Source organism: Python bivittatus, unplaced genomic scaffold (assembly GCF_059951505.1).
Source record: "Python bivittatus isolate LINGU-HERP-01145 unplaced genomic scaffold, Pbiv_v1 ctg000790_np1212, whole genome shotgun sequence".
Taxonomy (NCBI): domain Eukaryota; kingdom Metazoa; phylum Chordata; class Lepidosauria; order Squamata; family Pythonidae; genus Python; species Python bivittatus.
In genome coordinates, this window is record NW_028277110.1 from 6,203,936 (window position 1) to 6,222,317 (window position 18,382).

General features: G+C 45.2%; 1 protein-coding gene across 4 annotated transcripts in view; it reads right to left on the bottom strand.

The window, feature by feature from the left end:
- The window catches only part of HEPH (hephaestin), a 62,381-nt gene that overhangs the window by 11,141 nt on the left and 32,858 nt on the right, over positions 1-18,382 (bottom strand). For all 4 annotated transcript variants that reach the window (XM_088129300.1, XM_088129299.1, XM_088129297.1 and 1 more), the window contains exons 10-18: positions 16,391-16,522; positions 14,769-14,980; positions 13,392-13,545; positions 11,014-11,226; positions 10,054-10,267; positions 7,134-7,273; positions 5,556-5,687; positions 3,436-3,542; positions 2,394-2,619 (exon numbers count right to left, since the gene is read on the bottom strand). In XM_088129300.1, the coding sequence (XP_087985426.1) occupies positions 2,394-2,619; positions 3,436-3,542; positions 5,556-5,687; positions 7,134-7,273; positions 10,054-10,267; positions 11,014-11,226; positions 13,392-13,545; positions 14,769-14,980; positions 16,391-16,522 (1,530 nt within the window). The remainder of the gene's footprint in view (positions 1-2,393; positions 2,620-3,435; positions 3,543-5,555; positions 5,688-7,133; positions 7,274-10,053; positions 10,268-11,013; positions 11,227-13,391; positions 13,546-14,768; positions 14,981-16,390; positions 16,523-18,382) is intronic.

Sequence of the window (18,382 nt, forward strand, 5' to 3'; positions counted from 1 at the left end):
AGCATGCAACTCAGGGTAGCGTACATTATTAATCAACAGCAATTAAATCCATATAAAAATGACACAGTAAACAAATAATAAAAGTAAAGCATAGAAACCAAAGGTGTAGAGTGTGAAGAAGATGACCTTGACAGAAATATGCACGATCTGTTATTAAAGTGATAAGAAGAAAAACATGGCTTAAGTCCACAACAGACAGATTGTGTTCAGAAGTGGCTCAGGGAGATGCCTCCCTCATTCACAGGAGTTTAAGAGCGGGGAGGAGGCGCAGCACCACCAGACCTGCCAGATGCTGCTGTCAGAGCCACTCTCGATAAAAGTGGTGTCAGCCTTCCTGTGGAGTTGATTTCCTGGTCTGGTCTACTGTTGGGATAACAAAAGGACATAAAGGCAGGCAGGACTGAGTTCAGCTGAATCTTGGGGGAGGCTGTTCCAAGGGTCGGGGGGCAGTGACAGAGGGGGCAGACCTCCTGGGTCCTGCCAAACGATGGGGCCTAAGTGAGGGGGCCTGGAGCATGCTGACCCTGCGAGATCTTGCTGGATAGGCAGAAACAATTGGAGAAAAATGGTCCTGCAGGACCTTGAGATTCAGAGCCATAAATAATTATGAGATTTCGATGTGATCCTAAAACTCTAGGGCTGGGAAAACGTTGGGTGGCTGAGCCTAGTAAGATTCACCGGGGATGGATGGGGAAAAGGGCTGATCATAGGCTTGAAGAAATTGGTCTGGGTCCTAAATCATTCAAAGCATCATGATCCCATGAAGTATGAGAAGCTAAACTGTTGTTTGTAAGTTGTGTTGGGAGATATTTGCCACCAAAGGTGGCACATAAGAACCCGCCTAACAAGCATAGCTTCTCATGTGCTTTCACTGCAGTTGTGGACTTCGGTATCTAGCAATTGGCCATAATGGCAAGCACGGATGAGGGAGGGAAAAAAGGCTTTGCTTAGCAAACCTCAATAACTGTTTTTTTGTAGAGTGAAACTTTGCAGTGGTGGGTAGACACCAGGCATCTCTGAAGCTCAGTTTGGATGTTGACAACTAATTGTCCACTGTTTCTGAGGCACTGGGGACTATAACAATCAAGAAAGAGTTGTCTGGCACCTTTGAATGTTCCCAAACACTTTCTTCCGTGTTCGATCAGTGGATGGGACTTTCTGAATCCACCAATGGATTCCCTTTGGTGTAGTGGTTAAAAGCACTGGATTTGAATCTGGGAGATGTGAGTTCTAGTCCTGCCTTAGGCACGGAGGCAGTTGGGTGACCTTGGGGTAGTCACTCTCTCTCAGCCTCAGGAAGGAGGCACCATGGCAGATCACTTCTGAAATCTTGGTAAGAAAACTGCAGGGACTAGTCCGGGCAGTCGGCAGGAGTCAAGACTGACTCAAAGGAAATAATAAAATAAAATAATCTGGAACCAAAAGGGAGCCTTCCGTAAATCAAGCCTACCAGTACCTCTGATGGAGACTTACTCTCTTCCCCAGCTGCTTAGCTCCTAGGCATGAGGAGTCCTCAGGAGACCTTGGCACAGGAGACACCACCCTGCCTCCTAGATATTCTCTGCCGGGGGCTGATTGTGGTTTCTCCTAACAGCCCGTGATGTGATCGCAACAACCCTTTTGCAACAACCTTTTTGTACTGGTTGTGTTTTATTCAGAAAAGGGCCAAGAGGCACGTTTTATTGGTCTCCAAATCAAGAGTCAAATCATTTGCAAATTACTACCCAGCGGGTTTTCACTTCAGACTTAGCAGCATTTAGAATTCTTAATGTTCCCTGAAAATGAATGAGTGACCCTAAAACAAGGGGAAAAAAGATGAAGGAGCAGCAGCAGGGAAGAAAAATACCCACAAAGATGCAGGGAAAAGCTAGGAGCTAGAAAAACAGGGAATTCTGCAATTTGAGCAGGCCCTCAGATTTGCATGAGCCCTTTTCATGCAAAAGAACTCCCCAATGGCAACCAGTAATACTCATTATTTAATTGTTCACTATGCAGAGTGCCAACTAAACCCTTCCCAGGTGATACACTAGAAGTAAGAAAAAGTGTAGAGCTAACCTTGCCCTGTGCAAGAATTCCTTCGTTTACCTCTAGAGATCTGAAGGGTGTTGCTTTTTAATGCTATGAAAGTGTTTTATTCTCAGACTATAGATCTGTGAAAAGGAACTTTATATGACAAAAACTCTATCCAGTGAGCTCCTCCTAAGGAAATTAAAGCTGCATGTGTATTGGCCCTCCAGAAATTTCCCACCTCTCTCAGGTGGAATATGCACGTGGGACAATACTTTTTTTTCCCAGAAAACTCTTCTGTTTTTCATTAAGAGACGCAATTCTCTTTTTGCAACGTGCAAAGGCATCACTGGAGCTAATGCAAAAAGCACGGTAGCTCTACAAACCATGCATTTTGTTGCTTTCCACGAATTCTTCGTCCTGCTGGTGGGAACGGTTCCAGTCTCCTTGGACATAAGTCTTCACGTTCTCCTCAAGGTACCAAGACTGATTTTCATCGAAGACCAAAAAGAGGAGGGCAAACTCGTTGCTTACACCTCTCCTTCTCCCATCAGAATCCAGTGTCCCTTTACGACAAACTTTCAGGGGGCCAACGAGGCCGCTATACAAATCCTGCAAGAAAAGAACGGGAAGTAGTAAAACTCAGCACACGTTTGGTAGAACTCCACATACTTTTCACTATCACAATGCCGCAAAGCATGGTCAGCTGCATCAGTCAAGGCCTTATACAATTTAAATAGGTGTGTTACATGTGCGTGTGACACCCCAGAACAAAGGAATGGCAATAGTGTACTCAACACAATTCTATTCTCATTAATAGCACTAGCGATTCATCCTGCTTCACCTCAGCCAATGCTAGTGTGTGATTGCTGTTGTGAAAGCTGCAGGCAATAATACAACATAATGTGATGTGACCAGGGGGAAGACCAGCACAGAAGGAAGGGGACAGCTACATAGCTGCAGGTCAGACTTATGTGCTTCTAGGGAGCTCCTTGAAAAGAAGAACCTCACTCCATCATTCCCAAAGGAAGAACATCTACTGCAAAGGAAAAGAGAAAAGCAGAGGTATGCATGGAGGAGGCTTGTGGATGTTCGTGTTTCTTTTGCTTTATTACTTTTTATTGTGAAGCTAGTGAACAGCTCCCAGCATGCTGATTTGTTGGTGAGGTGCATAGAACACACAAACACACAAACTCTGCTTCCTCCAGGAGCTCAAGATGGCATACGTGATGCTCCCTCCAGCATTTTCCCCACAACCACCACCCTGTGGTGAGGGAGAATAGCAGACCCAAAGTCACCCAGGAAGTTCCACGGCTGAGGTGGGCTTGAGCGTGCCTAGTCCAACACCTTGACCACTAATGTTTCATGGGGCTGCCCCATCACATGTTGGGATGGTACACCAACAAGGAGAAATGGAAAAGCGCAAACCTTGACGCGGTCCACTGTGGAGTAGTAGATCCAACACAAACAGGCTGAATCATTCGGCCCTGGACCAGATCTTTCAGGAACATCCCATTGATACGTTACAATTTCCCCTGAGAGAGAGAGATTTCAACACTTCGGTTAGGAACTTTAGCTGAAGGGGATTGTGTATCTTAAAATTAAGTCTTCAGATATAAAGCCCTCCTCCTGAACACCAGGCCACAAAAGACAGCACACCTAATTTGAGAAAAACAAGTTTGTCAGCAGCCATAAGTTACTACAGTGAGTGGCGATGGGGGCACCAGCTAAAATCAAGGGCCGCCTTTGTCCTGTTGCTGATTCAGCAATACCTGTATTTAGAACAATGGTTTGTGTGTAAGGTTTGCCCCGTTTGACAGAAACTCCCGTGACACGTGTGGTTCACAAAAGAGGTTTACTCATGCGTAACGTAGCAGTCACAAGCAAAGCCAGGACTGGCTTGGTACATTTACATTACTCCTTTATAGTTGTCTCAATCCCCCCGCGGGCCCGTTGCTAGGTTACATATTACAAATTAGCTTGCAGATTGCCCCCTGTAATACCCCGCTTCTACTTCAGCCCAGTTCTCTCTTTCTTTGATTGTTGTTGCCTGTGGCGTTGGGGTCGTTGCCTTCGTTGGGGCTTCTGTCGCGCGCCCAGCCGGGAGCATCCCCTCGCGCGCTGATCTCTTCCTCAGTTCCGCGGCTCTCTCCTTTGTCTATAGCGCCCGCGGCCCTCCGGCTTAACACAAGGCATCCGCTCCAGATTAGTGAAGTGGCGCCAGGAGGCCCATTCATTAGTTTGCGGTTTCGCCTTTCCTCTTTCTGCGCTGGCGCTCGAGCGGTGAAATTGACTAAAGCGCGGCTGGGCAAGTTCCTAGGCGTGCAGTGCCGGCTGAACCTGACATTGTGTGCGTTCTTCTTTGATCTGTGGTTATTTTCACAAACTAAGTTTATATTTTATTAAGATTATGCTTTCCTCCAGCCCTGCCCTACTTAGTTGACCTCTGGCCGGTTAAGAATATTGTTCTCTGGTATTACGCAACTAAAGCTGACTTGATTGAAGTGGGTTGGGTCGTTCCTTTAAAATAATGTTCTATCTGGCCACTGCCCGCAAACCATGTTTTGAGGCTGTATACAGACTATTCAGAAGTATTTATTTTAGATGTAGGTTTATATTATTTAGATGTTTCTTGGCCCCCTTCAGTTTTCACAGAGTGCTATTTGGTCATATGAGACTTCTGGGGTGCTTCCATACCTCCACAGCAATCGCTGGTGAAGACAGACGGAATGATGCAACCGGTGTTATACTGTGAGTCGGGGAGATGCCACAGTTAGCTTTCAGATGACTCGGAAATCCAAGTTTAAACTCCACTAAGCCACAAAGCTCATTGCTAATCTTGGACCAAGTTTCTACTCTCATAGCATAGATCAGCGTTTCTCAACCTTGGCAGCTTTCAGAGGGGTGGACTTCAACTCCCAGAATTCCCCAGCCAGCTGTGCTGGCTGGGGAATTCTGGGAGTTGAAGTCCACCCCTCTGAAAGCTGCCAAGGTTGAGAAACACTGGCATAGATAAAAATGGGGTACTATGATCTTTATTATGGCCACTGACCAGCAAAATAAAAAAAGGGGGGAGGGAGGAAAAGGGAGACATCTACACACTCCTTGGAAGAAAGACAGGGAGGGGGGGTGAACACAGAGTAGGTGAAAAAAGTCAAGAGGGTCCCCATGGCTGCATAAAGACCCGCTCCCTTTTACATGCCTCTTCGTGGACCCAGCCTGATACCCGATACTCTGAATTCTTTGAATCAGGAAAAAAAAATTCTAGGCAGGAAGGAAACATTAGAATTTTTCTTACCAGGAATTTCTCTCCCAAAATCCCTGATCCCCCTCCCCATCCATCCAGAAACTGCAATCCTGTGGACTGACAAAGGCTACAGTTTTAGGGCTGCATTGAAAACTCATAATTATTTAGGTTTCTCAGTCTTAGGGAAGGCGGGGCAGTTGTGGCTGCCCTCTGGAGTTTTTGACACACACACACACAGGTAGCACATAAAGAAACAAAATCGAGGCATGCAGGTTGCCAAGCAAATGCTGGCAAGACTCACCAGGCAATGCTGTCTTCGAGCCCCTGTTGTTTTTTTCCAGGACTCCGTGGGCATGAATGGAGTAAGGCCGCGAAGCCTTGTTCCTAAAAACTATGTTGAGAACATCTCCCACTTCTGCCCAAAGAAAGGGACCTGGAGGCGGGAAGGGCAAAGCAAAACAGTGGCTAGGAATTAGGGCTCTGCAAAACTTTGGCAGGGGGTTTCTTCTGGCGAACTTTAATGCGCAGCACTCCCTCCAAGCAGCTTCAGAAAGCGACATGCTGTAACCGCTTTGCTTCTGAGAGAAGCAGCCACCTTACTTTGCTTTGCTCCACTGGCCCCCGTTGCTTCCCGGGCAGCGCCAGCCAAGAATCTTTCTGGGGAGGCACCACTCAGCCTCCCTGGGCTGCTGCTGAGAGCCACAATGAGGCTGCAGAAATACACCTTTTGCTTTCTCTGGCCCACTCTTCCCAGGCCTTGGTGAGCGGTGCCAGAGAAGGCAGAAAGGCACGTTCTCCATCGCACTTCTCCAAAGCTTGGGGTGAGCGATCCAAAAGTTGTGGCACGCGCACTTCTCCTCCGACTCCCCCCAGGCATGGCGCCATCGCAAAAGCTCTCTGGACATTGGAAAGGTGGGAGGGGGGAGGCGGGGAGGAGCTCTGAAGCAACCCAAAGCACTTTGTCAGTGCAAATGATGTGGACTCTTTACAGGTAGTCCTAGACTTACGATGGCAATTGGGACTAGAATTTCTGTCGCTAAGTGATGGGGTCATAAAGCGAGACCTCATAGCTTAATGACGGCAATCCCTGCACTCCCAGTTGCTGTCGTTAACCAAATCCCATGGACTTTAGGTGAGGCAACTTCCTGCCGGTTTCCCACAACCAAAGGCAGTGGGAAGCTGACAGGAAGTTGCAAGTCCCAGGCCGGCAGGCAGGTAAGTGGCTGCTGCCAGGTGGGGAAGGGTGCAAGGGGGTGTGCAAGAGGTACGGTGCAGGTCAGGGGTGTGCAAGGGGGTGAAGGGGTGCACGAGAGGTGCAGCACGGGTTGGGGAGGGTGCACAAGCATGCAGCACGGATCGGGGAGGATGTGTGAGGGTGCACAAGTGGCTGGTGCAGCATGAAGGGTGGAGGGAGGGTGTGCGGGTGGTATAGACTTACCACAGTGACCTGTGACTTTCCCTGCTGGCTCCCTCATTGACTTTCTGGGGAAGCTGGCAGGGAAGGTTGCAAATGGCAATCATGTGATTGCGAAGTGCTGCACCCGGTCATAAGTGGAAACCGGTTGCCAGTGCCCAGATCACAATCAGCTGATTGCAAGGGTGCTGGGATGACCAGAACTCCCAGACTGATCATAACCATCATTTGTTCAGTGGCATCTTAACTTTGAATGGTTGCTGAAAAAATGGTTGTAAGTCAAGGACTCTTTATACTTCAAAGAGAACTGTGTCATTTCTGGGGTGCAAATCTCCTGGTTGAGAAATTGCAAAAGCCTATCAGGAGCGGACAAAAAAGATACGCTTTTGAAAATAACGTACAGAAATGGGTTTAAGATTCTATCTAGCTGGAATGAAGTCATACCCATAAGTTTTAACGGCTTACCTAATATCCCTAGATGTTCCTCAGCACCCGTTCTGCTCTTTGGGGTCTTGAACGTCCCATCTGTGTATTCCCTATAAACTGCTTTCTTGTACTTGGAGCCCAATCGTCCATTCTCACGACTGAGAAATACTTCACCATACCTGTGAATTTCAAGATTCCCTTTTGCATTAAAGATGCATGGTTAGCATGAATAAACCACTTATAATTGTGTGTGTCAGGATCTCATTCATTGCTTTGGGCAGATTTTTACTCAAGGAAATTTGCCTTTAACAGATGTGGGCCAGGCTGACATGAAAGCCTGTAGGGAAATCAGACTCTCGAAGAAGGAGACCCTAGAGAAGACCTGGGTTCAACACTGCTGTCTGGAGAGGCAAGAGCAATCCAGGGGCTCTGCACTTGAGTTCGTGGTTGTCACTGTATGAAAGGGAGCAAGGATGGCAAATGAGAATAAAACAGACAGAAGGGAGAAGGTGCACTGGGAAGGGGGTAAAATCGACTTTTGGCGCACACGGGCTTTAGTTTCAGCAATGCTTTAGAAGCTGTACACTACTTCTCAATACATGAACTTTTCTTTGAACCTGCATCAGTTTTCAAGGGGAGTTGTTTTCATTGGGAACTGAGCATGGCAGTTTCTTACATTTAGAGGGTTACAAGACACTCTCTGACAATGCTTGATATCCCTGGGAAGAGCCTGGCAGGAATGGTTTGGCTATTGTGACGGTTTCTCAGGAAGGGGAAGGGAGTAGAACATCTCCCAAAGGTAAATGCTGCATTTCTTGATAATTCAACCTAGAAAATGGATCAAGGTCACAGCCCAAAGTTTGCCCTTTTTGCTGGGAACGTGGGGTGCTGGTGGCCACCAATGGATTTCTGGAGGTTGCCCAACCCTGAAGTAGGGAAGGAAAGAAAAAGGAAGCTGTTATCTTGTCCCCACTCATGTGTTCACTGAGTGGAAAACAACCAGGTGTGAGAAATGCCTTTAAGGCAGTGTTGTCCAAACTTGGCCACTTTAAGATGAGTGGACTTCAACTCCCAGAATTCCCCAGCCAGCGTAGCAACTGGGAGTTGAAGTCCACTCATCTTAAAGTGGCCAAGTTTGCTTCAAGGAATCCTCACTCTTTGGTCTGTCTGAGAGGTCGATGGCTTTTTCTGGTGCCTACACCAGAAGGTCGCTAGTGAGGCCAGGGCAAAAACAATATTTAACTTCACTTCAGTAACACACGTATCTGATTAAATATACTTAATAAGATGATGTTCCCATCATATACTATTATTTTTCTGCTTGTACTTCATTAAAAAACCATTTTGGTAAAACGTTTAAAAATATTTGTGGGAAGCGTATCTAAGATTTTTGAGTGCTCATGTGGCCCAAGGAATTTCAGGTTCTGCCTCTGGGTCTAGATTTATAAAACTGCAATAATTCTTATGTACAAATATCAAGACCTTAATTACCTTTAAAATAAGTTTTTGTTTTGTTCTGTTTTGCAGCTTGCCATACTTCTGACAGAGTTACCTCATGGAGGCATTTCCTGGGATATATTCAGGATTTTGCCATATGTGGCTGTGAGCAGGGCAGGGATATCTGCTGGGGGGTGGTCAAGGAAGTCAAGAGAATGGCCACAGCCGTGCAATCAGCCCCACCCCTTTTTTTTACATTGCCACAATGCACATAAAAAGGGGCGGGGCTTTGATTGCATGGTTGTGGCTACCATCTTGATTTTTTTTATTCCCTCCCTGTGGACGCCCCTGGTGGGTCAAGGGATTTCTGCCGCAGGAGGGATGCTGAGGCCCTTGGCAGAGCAACAGACTGGAAGCCAGCTTCTCTTCCTAGCAAGAGGAATGAGGGGGTGCTTTCCCCCAACATGACCTCTTTGATCTTCTGAAGCTCTTTGATCTTCTGAAGTTCAACATGAAGCCCTTTGATCTTCTGGTTCCCTGTGCACTAACTGAACTGAGCTGAACTGAAGTGTAGCAGAAGTTGAAGGAGGCAGTAGCTTCTGCAGTGCCTGAGGAGACGGAGGAGAAGTGGCCAGTGGCAAGGACACAAGCTGCAATCGGGCCTTTGTTTGGACATGCGAAGGGCTCGAGCTGGATAGCAACTACGATTGGGCTTGCAGTCCCATCTATGCCCTACCTAGCTTCCACACATTAAGATGGAAAGTGTAAAAGGGAGCAACACTCAAGAGAGGTAAAGTGTGCTGGGTGGGTGAAGGGCAGAAGAGCAAAACTAAATAAATTCTGCAGAATGTCCTCTTTTTTAGACAATTCAAATAAGGTAATGGCCCTAGGAGAGTTTCTGCTGAGCCTGATCTGTCCTTACCACAGGTTTTTCTGCCCCATGGGAATGAAGTCCTTCCCCCCTTCTCTTGGCTGACCATTCTAGGAGAGGCACAACGTAGGAAACTGGTTCCACCTGAGAACCACCGCTGGCCCATAGAGCCTTCAATCCAAATATGTATCTTCTGCTTGTGGACTTTCAGCGAGAAGAGCCCCTAGGTAATTGCTTGCTTCAGTGTCAGATGAGCTTACTGTCAACAAGCTTTTTCTGATCTTCAGGCAAAAATTGATCCTCCAGTAACTGAGCTGCACTAGACCCCATCTGGGGCAACAGAGCTCTTTGCCCTCTTCTGAGGGAAGCATTTCAGGTCTTCACTGGCCTTCTCCAGGCTAAACACTCACAACCTTTTCTAGGGCTTGCTTCTTCTCAGCTCACTAACCAGCTGCCTTACCTTCCTCAGGATTCTTCCCAATTGGCCTACACCTCTTCTGAAATTTTGCCTTAGGAGGCCAATTGATTTAAACATCTCTTTCAAGAGAATTCCCCCAAAACGTATCTTTGCAAGGAAAAGCATGACTGACTGCATCCCATTTCATGGAAATGAGTCACCAGAAGCAGCTATTTCGGAAGCAGCACCGATACCTTTCTTCTCCAGAGCTGTTGTGCCTTTCCAGCTCCCAGCTGCGCTCCGGAGCGTAGTCCCACTCCACCTCCTCTGCCATGATGTAAAAGGTTCTCGCTGCCCCATACTGTTGGTCTGGAAAATATGCCTTTTTCCCACACTGCTGAACAGAGTAACGGCCTTTCATGCCATACTGATAGTGGTTGCTCGTCTGGCAGTACACGCCAAAAGTCCCTAGAAGGAGACAGACAAAGCTACTGAGAAGATGCCCAGAATCAGGCTGGGAGCAAAAACATCTTTGAAGCTTCTCTACCAGCTATGGGAAAGGCAGACCTAAATTCTGTCAGATCAGGCAATGAGCCAACATTTTTTAAGCGCCCCAAATGTACTGATGTGTGCATCTTCTGGCTTATTTTAAAGAAATGGAAAAAAATGAGTAAACTTTTCCAGGGATTGGGAGAGGGGGGCAGATACCTTCTCAGATACCAGCCCAGTTGCTGCCATGACTGCTGAGCTCTCAAGGAAGTGTTTCCTTATTCTGAACTTATTGACAGCAAATGTAGGGTAGTAGTTAAAGTGACGGATCACTACTCAGAAAACTCCAGTAGAAGTCCTCTCCTAATTATGGGGCTCAGTTGGTTGACCTGGGGCATTTGCTCAGACCAACCTACAACACAGACCTCCCCCCCTTGTATGTGTCCTTGAGTTCCTAGAAGCAAAGTGAGATAGACACACAATCTCTAAATAGATAAATAAATATACCCACATGCTTCTCATTTGACCTTATTGCTCTGCAGTGTTACAGTATCTGCCTTCATCTTAAAGTTAATATGGGAAGGAGCTGAGGGCAGATGTGGCAAAGCCCAGCCAGTCTGGCCAAAAATGAGGGACGTGGGGAGCCACAGTTCCACAAGCTGTGAAGGGCCACAGGTTTCTCAGTCCTGAGAGAGGGAAGAGGGGTCATGGGGTTAAGCATTTACCTAGGTTGTCGGGCTGCATGAGGGCGGTGGTGAAGGTGTGAGGGAAGAGACTAGCTGTGTCTCGCCTCATCCCATTCATCAAGATGGTATTTCCTTGGAAAACAACTCCGTGAACGTCAGTTTCACTGCCAAGGCCCAGGAGATGCCAGGAAACGGTGTCTCCCTTGCACATATCCAGGAGAGGCAAATTTCCAAAGAGGAATCCGTTAATGGCTTCAATGCAAAAGAAAACAGGGAAAAAATCAGCAGTGAGTTCAGTGTTCAGGTGACACCTTCCCCAGTGACATTTTGGGAGAGGACTGCACAAACATCTGGGCTACGGCCATCACAAGACCTGCTTGGTTGCTTGCCTGCTTCTCCCCCTTCCTGTGTCTGCCTTTTCCTGTCAGGGTTGTTGCTTCCTTACTAGCCCCTGTGCCTTTTCTTTGCTTTCCAGATATTTGCACACATGGATGCCTTCACACCTCTTCCCTCCTTTCTCTTTTGATACTAATGCAGACCTTTCTTTTTTCCTTTTTCCTTTTATCGTATCATGATTGATCTGATGCTGCAATAATCAAAGCAGCAGGTTCTTCCTACGTTCCTCTGCAAGTGAGGAAGAACAAATAGTTCAGCTTCACAGAAACAAAGCAGCAAGGCTCCTACATTGCAACTTAAAGATATTCAAAAAAATAAATTAAGGAGAGGGTTGGGAAGCCTTGCAGGGCTGTGGGCATGGGGTGGGAAAGAGGGTAGGCTTCACCCAGTCTGGGCAGAAACTGAAAGGATGCCCACTGGGACATGGTGCAGTGGGCTTCTACAGAAGGTAGGCAAACACTGGTGAGGATAGTTCATTGACTTAACGGACCATCGCTGGATCAACCGCAAGTCACTTGGATTGAGATGGGTGTCTATAGAAATTGCACAAATAAATTACTAATGAAAAAGATTATTAAAAAATGGCAACTGCCGACCAGCCAAGAACATAGCTCAGGAGCCCAGGATAAAATGGCTTCCCAGGGCATTGACCAGCCGCTGGAGGGGAGGGACGTAAAGGTACTGCAGCCAATCAGAGCTGAGGCTGCTGCTAGACTGGAACACAGCATTGAGAACATCCACTCTGAGGGATTTAAGAGTCCTAATTGGAAGCAGAACACCCCCTCAGTACATTATTGTTCTAGAGAAATTCATCAAAGCAGCGCACTGTAATTCATGTCTGGATTTCAGTACTGTAAGATGTAAAGTTAAGCATGAATTGAGATAGCCTGGAAAGTGGGTAAACCAGGATTCCCAAGTATTGGGACCTCCATGTCTTGGATTTTAATTCCTATAATTTTCAGGTAGGATGGCCATTAGTGATGCTGGCTAGCAAGGATGGGAATCAAGCCAAGCGTATTGGAAAGAGGAGAGGAAGTCTACTTAAAAGCAGCTTGTCATTGTAAAAAGCAATAATAGGGAGGGCCATTGCTTTCAAGCTTTTCTCTGTAGGTTTTCCTAAAGTGTTTCACCAAGGAAAAGGACGAGGTGGAACCTATGTCAACAGTTAGCCATTTATCGTTGGTTTGTTAAATTATTTGCATCCACCTCAACAAATCTGAGTTGCCATGATGTCCAAGGGTTGTGAACCTGTCTGATGAGCCTGGTGATTCTTCTGACTTGGAAGAACAGGGCTTGACAATTCTATTCTTGCTAGTCAGCACCCACCAGGCTCTCAGATCATCTGCAGACAAGACTCAGAAGAGCAGATCCTGTTGGAGGATGAGCCTGCAGTTCTGGAGCAATCAGGTAATCAGCTACTTGTCACAGAAGCACAGCGGCAGGTTGAGTCAGCTGACCTAGAACCTGAGCAGGAAAAGATACTCACCCTTTTCATACCCAAATACAGTGTTGTCCAAACTTGGCCACTTTAAGACAAGTGGCTGGCTGGGGAATTCTGGGAGTTGAAGTCAACTCATCTTAAAGTGGCCAAGTTTGGACAACACTGCCCAAATAGGAGAACAGAGATATTAAATGTGGCTCCTCGAAAAACAGGCACGACTCAGGAAAATAGCCATGCCTGAGTCATGCTATAAAATAAGAGGTTGAGAGTTTATGTTGGCAAACAGCCTTCCAACCTCAGGCATGACTTCCTCAGTGAGTGCTGCTTCTGATTCCCTGGTTGATCTTTGGACTGGTAAAAGACTATACTCTGCTCTGATTCTCGGATCTTGGATTTGTCCACATGGAAGTTTAACTTCTGAAGTAATGTTGTTTTTCCTGAGGCCTCACATTCCTGAGCTGTGGTGAGATATTTAGCTGCCATAAAGACCTCTAACCTCCTACACTTGTAACTGCTGGCACAGGACACTCAGTTGCCTGATGTTTTGCTTTCATCCCCCAGATTGGGCGCACAGACATACCATGCATTCTATTGGACTCTTTGAAGATGTGATCCTCAAATGGTTCTTCTTTCCCCAATGTGTATTTCAGATACTTCTGATTAGTGTTCACATACCAGCTTAGGTTTTCATTAAACACACCAAACAAAAGGTAAAACTCTTTATCAATGCCTTTCTAGGAAACAACACAGAGGATATCAGATTTTGAAATGCTTAGAATCTCATTGAATACAATCGGCTAATCCACATAAAAAACTGGAACGAAATCAGGAAATGTGAAATTACACACAGCCTTAGTTTCACAGAGCTAAAGTGGGGATGGCTGGCCTATGATTCTGTATAAAGGATGGGAATGCAGCTACCATTTTAATACATGCCGTGAGCCAGAGTGTGTGTAATGTTTTGGTTTGGCATAGCATATTAGGTAAATTTAGCAACTGTGTTTTGTTAACCCGGTTTTAGCATATTGTGGAAACCTAGACATGTTTTCTGGAGAACCACACTGATTTGGGAATTAGAATGAGAAACTACTGTCTGCCTAAAAACAACACCCAGCCAGAGAAATATCTTAGAAAGAGTCTTGAAGTTGGGTCAGACCTTTGACCTCCTTCATCTAGCATCCACTTCTCACAGTGGCCATACAGAAGCCTCTGAGAAACCACAAACAGAGCAACACGGAGCAGTGGTTTCAAGCTGACTTCCCTCTGGATATGGATATTTAATTATTTAATTATAAAAATTACAGAGGGCAGCATTAATGAATCTATCTTGTTGGCTGGTGTGGTTCTTCCGGGCTGTGTGGCCGTGGTCTTGAACTTCAAGACCACGGCCACACAGCCCGGAAGAACCACACCAGCCATCATATGCCGGCCGTGAAAGCCTTCGACAATACAATCTATCTTGTTATTTAAGTGAGCTAAGGTCCAACCACTTAAATAAGTTAGAAGATTAATTTTTTGCACATGTGTGCGTATCAGCAATCTCCACTATGCACCAACTGAGAGATCTAGATTTATAAAGCAAAGGTTTTATTTTTGCACTAGGATAAGGGTTTTACAGCAGCCTAAAAAGAAGGCAGAAAACGTATTATTAAGCGATGGTCCCCAAATGGTTAGATAGTTTACAGCAAGCTTCCCTAACTATTGGCTAACAGGAGTACTTGGAGGGGACTCATCTAAGTTGGGATTCAATCATCTGGAAGACAGAGGTAGCTGGGGAAGACGGGTCTGTACTAACTGCAGCAGTTTTCAGGATCTGGCTCTGAGGTCTTTCCCGGCCCTGATGATGCTAGTGTTGGATGTGGACCTCCTGCATCCACAATAGATGCTCCACCTCTCAATTTAACCCTTTCCTCATATTCCTCCCTTGTGTCAGGCATGAGAAAATGATGCATAGTACCTGCTGGTTTCTTTCATTGAGAGTGCCAGGCCTACAGATGAGTAAGGGACCCACTAAGCCAGAATTGGTGTCTCTTGTGGGATCCACTGCAGAAGAGTACATCCAGGTCAGGCAAGGAGGGTCTGAGGCTGTGGGGCCAACATGTAGTGGCACCGTCCAGTGATATGTGAAGTTCCCAAATGGCTTGACGGATGCTCCATTTCTGAGTAAGCCTTTAAAATGAAGGGAAAATCCCGTTATTTGTATATCTGCATTCGTTGGTCCATCAAATCATCTCACATAATGCACGGTGGGAACAGATGTTCCTGGCTTTTTCCATTTGATGGGCATATTTGGAATGTGGTCACCCCTGTACAATGGCTACTATGGAGAGGGGGCACCAGAATACTCTCTGCCAAGAGAGACATCACTAATCATTACCATATCCATTTACTGGAAGGCAAGCTGTTCTAATAGACCTGCTTTAAATAAAAGAAAGAGAATAATTCCTTCTTGGCCTCAAAGGCAAGCTCTCCGAAATTTCAGTTTATCCTTTCTCGGGGGGAAGTGAAGGTAGACACATTTTCAAAGGAAGTTCTGGGTTGCACCAACCAGTCATTGTTACTTTCAGAGGTGGGTCCCAAAGTATCTTGTAAAGAATTGCTTTGCAAGGAAGCAGCTTCCTGCTTAATATTTTAAAGACTGGAACCCAGAATGATCAGATGGGCCAGGAAACTGGGAAGGTGCAATGGGACGTGTCTACTGGCATATTGGCTCCAATGGGCACCAGATTGTCTCTCCTGGGAAAAACTGAAAGATGGCATGGATGAGTTAATACTGAGAACTGGACGACAGGGGTCCAGATTTGCTGGTTAATTTTAACTGAATATTCTGCTCACTTCTACTGCATTTTTATGCAGTGTTTACAAACTGTTCTAATAGACATGCTTTAAATAAAAGAAAGAAAATAATTCCTTCTTGGCTTCAAAGGTTAGCGATGGGGTAGCCAGCAATGATTCTTCAGCCTAAGTGACTTCACAGGGCTGATGTGAAGGAGGGTCTGTTCAATGCCCTCAGCATTTGGAGGAAGGGAAGAATTGTGATAGATGCATTATTTAGGTTTTGACTGACTGGTTTGTCATTCCAAAAACTTCTGCCCAGGGCCTGGCTAAGTGGTCCTTGCTGAGCTCAAGTGGATGAGCTGTTTCCAGATTTTTTTCAGGGGCTGTGATAGCCCTTTGTCCTCCCTTCCACTCTTAATAATCTTTGCTCTCTTCTGTGTTGCTTTTATAGTTTTTAAGAATTAAAAATGAAATGTCATCTCAGAAGGAAATTCTCAGATTGGCTACTGAAATAAAGCAGATTAAGAATGCCTTCCACCGCTTGGCCCTTTCAGCTCCCATAATCCACAGCCAACATGGAGGACACCAGGCAGGAGAAGAGCATTGCCAATACGTTGCCAGTGTTCCACATGAAGGCTTCCTATAAAACTGTTTCTGTATAACTGGAAATAGCCTCTGTTTCTTGGACCAAGAACTTTCTTTGCCTGACCTGTTTATTGACTGAAAGGATCACACCTGTGATATATGTGTTTCATTCCAGAACAGATAAAAAATGAACACAGAGAGGTGAGAAGAACGAACCATCTTGGTATGGGGTTCCTTCTGACAGCTTTCTGTAAAACACACCGTGGGGCTGAATGCTGAAGGGCCACGAGGCTTTGTTTGCAAAGGTCACCTGAATGGTGTCACCTACTTCGGCCTTGATCACTGGCCCTGCGGGGTGAAAGAGAGGAGGGGGCATGGATGAGCTGCAACCGCAAATGAACCAGCTTCAGAGAACTGCATAAATCTCGGCTAACAAAGAGCAATCCCTTGGAGCTAGAGGGCCCAACCAGGGCCCCCACAGTCAGCCCAAAGCCTTCGGTGTGGCCCCCAGAACACTCTAACATTGCCATCACCTTGTCATGTTTAATATGATAAAAAGGGGGAAACAGAAATGATTACAGATGTTGAGAATGAGCATTATAATTTATTTTAATGTAATGTAATTTGACGGACATACATTTGCAAAAATCTAATTTACTTTTTGTCCTGACCTGGACAGGCTTTTCTGAGTGAGATCACCATCTTGCCTTTCAAATACCAAGTACAATTCAAAGACTCTGCACCTCCCCAAATGATGGATCCCTGACTGAAAAAATATAAAAAAATAATTCAGCATCTGCTTTTGTGGATCCAGCAATGCTTATGTTATGGTAACATTATTCATTTTAAGTTTTAAAAACTTAATGTTTACAGAGCCCTAGCCTGGTGGTGACTGTTTTCAAGAAAAACAATTCAATCAAAGGCCATCTGGTGAGATCCAGAATCACCAAAATAAAATACTAACAATAAAGATAAAAGATTTAGTCTGCTTTGCTCTGGCTTGGAGGGGACAAAAAGATAGATAGATCCTGGATAACATTAATTAAAGTGGAAATCCAGAGTAACAGCTCCAATTACTACAAGGTTTAATAACAGCCTTTCAAAACAGAAAAGTTGAGCTAGAGAAGTTAAGCATAAACAAGGTCTTTAGTCGGGCTGAAATTCACAACCAATTGCAGGGGTGTTGGCAGGGCATGGTCAAAAAAGTCAAGATGGTGGCCTTTGATTACACCATCTTGGTGCCAGAGCCTGCATGCCCCTAAATCCGTTGCACCATACCTGAATCAAAAGCTCTCCCCAGCTTTGGATGCTCTAACACAGGGTTTCTCGACCTTGGCAAATTTTGAGATGTGTGCACTTCAACTCCCAGAACTCTCCAGACAGCATTCTGAGCTGCTTCTCACTGAAGTTTTAATTGCATAGTTACCCTGTTTGTTTACTGAATTTTATTGAGAGCATGGATTCAAGGTGATGACCTCCTCAGATTATAATCCTGCCATATTTTCTGTTTCTTCTCTTTCTACAAGGACATCCATTAACCAGGAAAAATAATAGTTGCACAATGTCTTTTTATTAAATGATGGGGAAAGCAAATTTGTGAATTTGATTTGGATGAGTTTCTCATTGTTCCAAACTATTTTTTTTAAAATAAACATTTGCACAAAAATTTCTATGCATTTTCTTTCTCATACACACACACACACACACACTGTTGCTGATGTAGTTAATATGTAAAACATAAAATATTTAATATCTCCAAGCAAGTTCCTCGCATATGCGATGCACCCTTAACATATGAATATTATGTGAACTATAATGTACAGTTTTGTACATATTGTGAGCTGAAGTGCCATCTGAAAAAAAGTGAATATGTAACGTTGATATATATATGTATATATACTTCCACTTGCATATACAGAAATTTTGTTTTCATCAAAGTGGAACTGAATAAATGCTCACTATTCTTTAGCTAGAAGTGCTTTATCTGGGAACATTTTTATTTAAATACTGCTTTTAGAATTTTTGTTCTTCATTTGCATTGTATGTTTCCAGTTTGTTTAAGATGCTCCTCTTGCAAAGGAGCAAATTCCTAAATTGTTTTTAACTAGATTATATATTACTTGTAGGAGTGAAGGGATGGAGCTATGAACAGATATGGGCAATAAATTAAGAATCTCCTTGCTCAATTAGAGATGGAATCCTGCCACC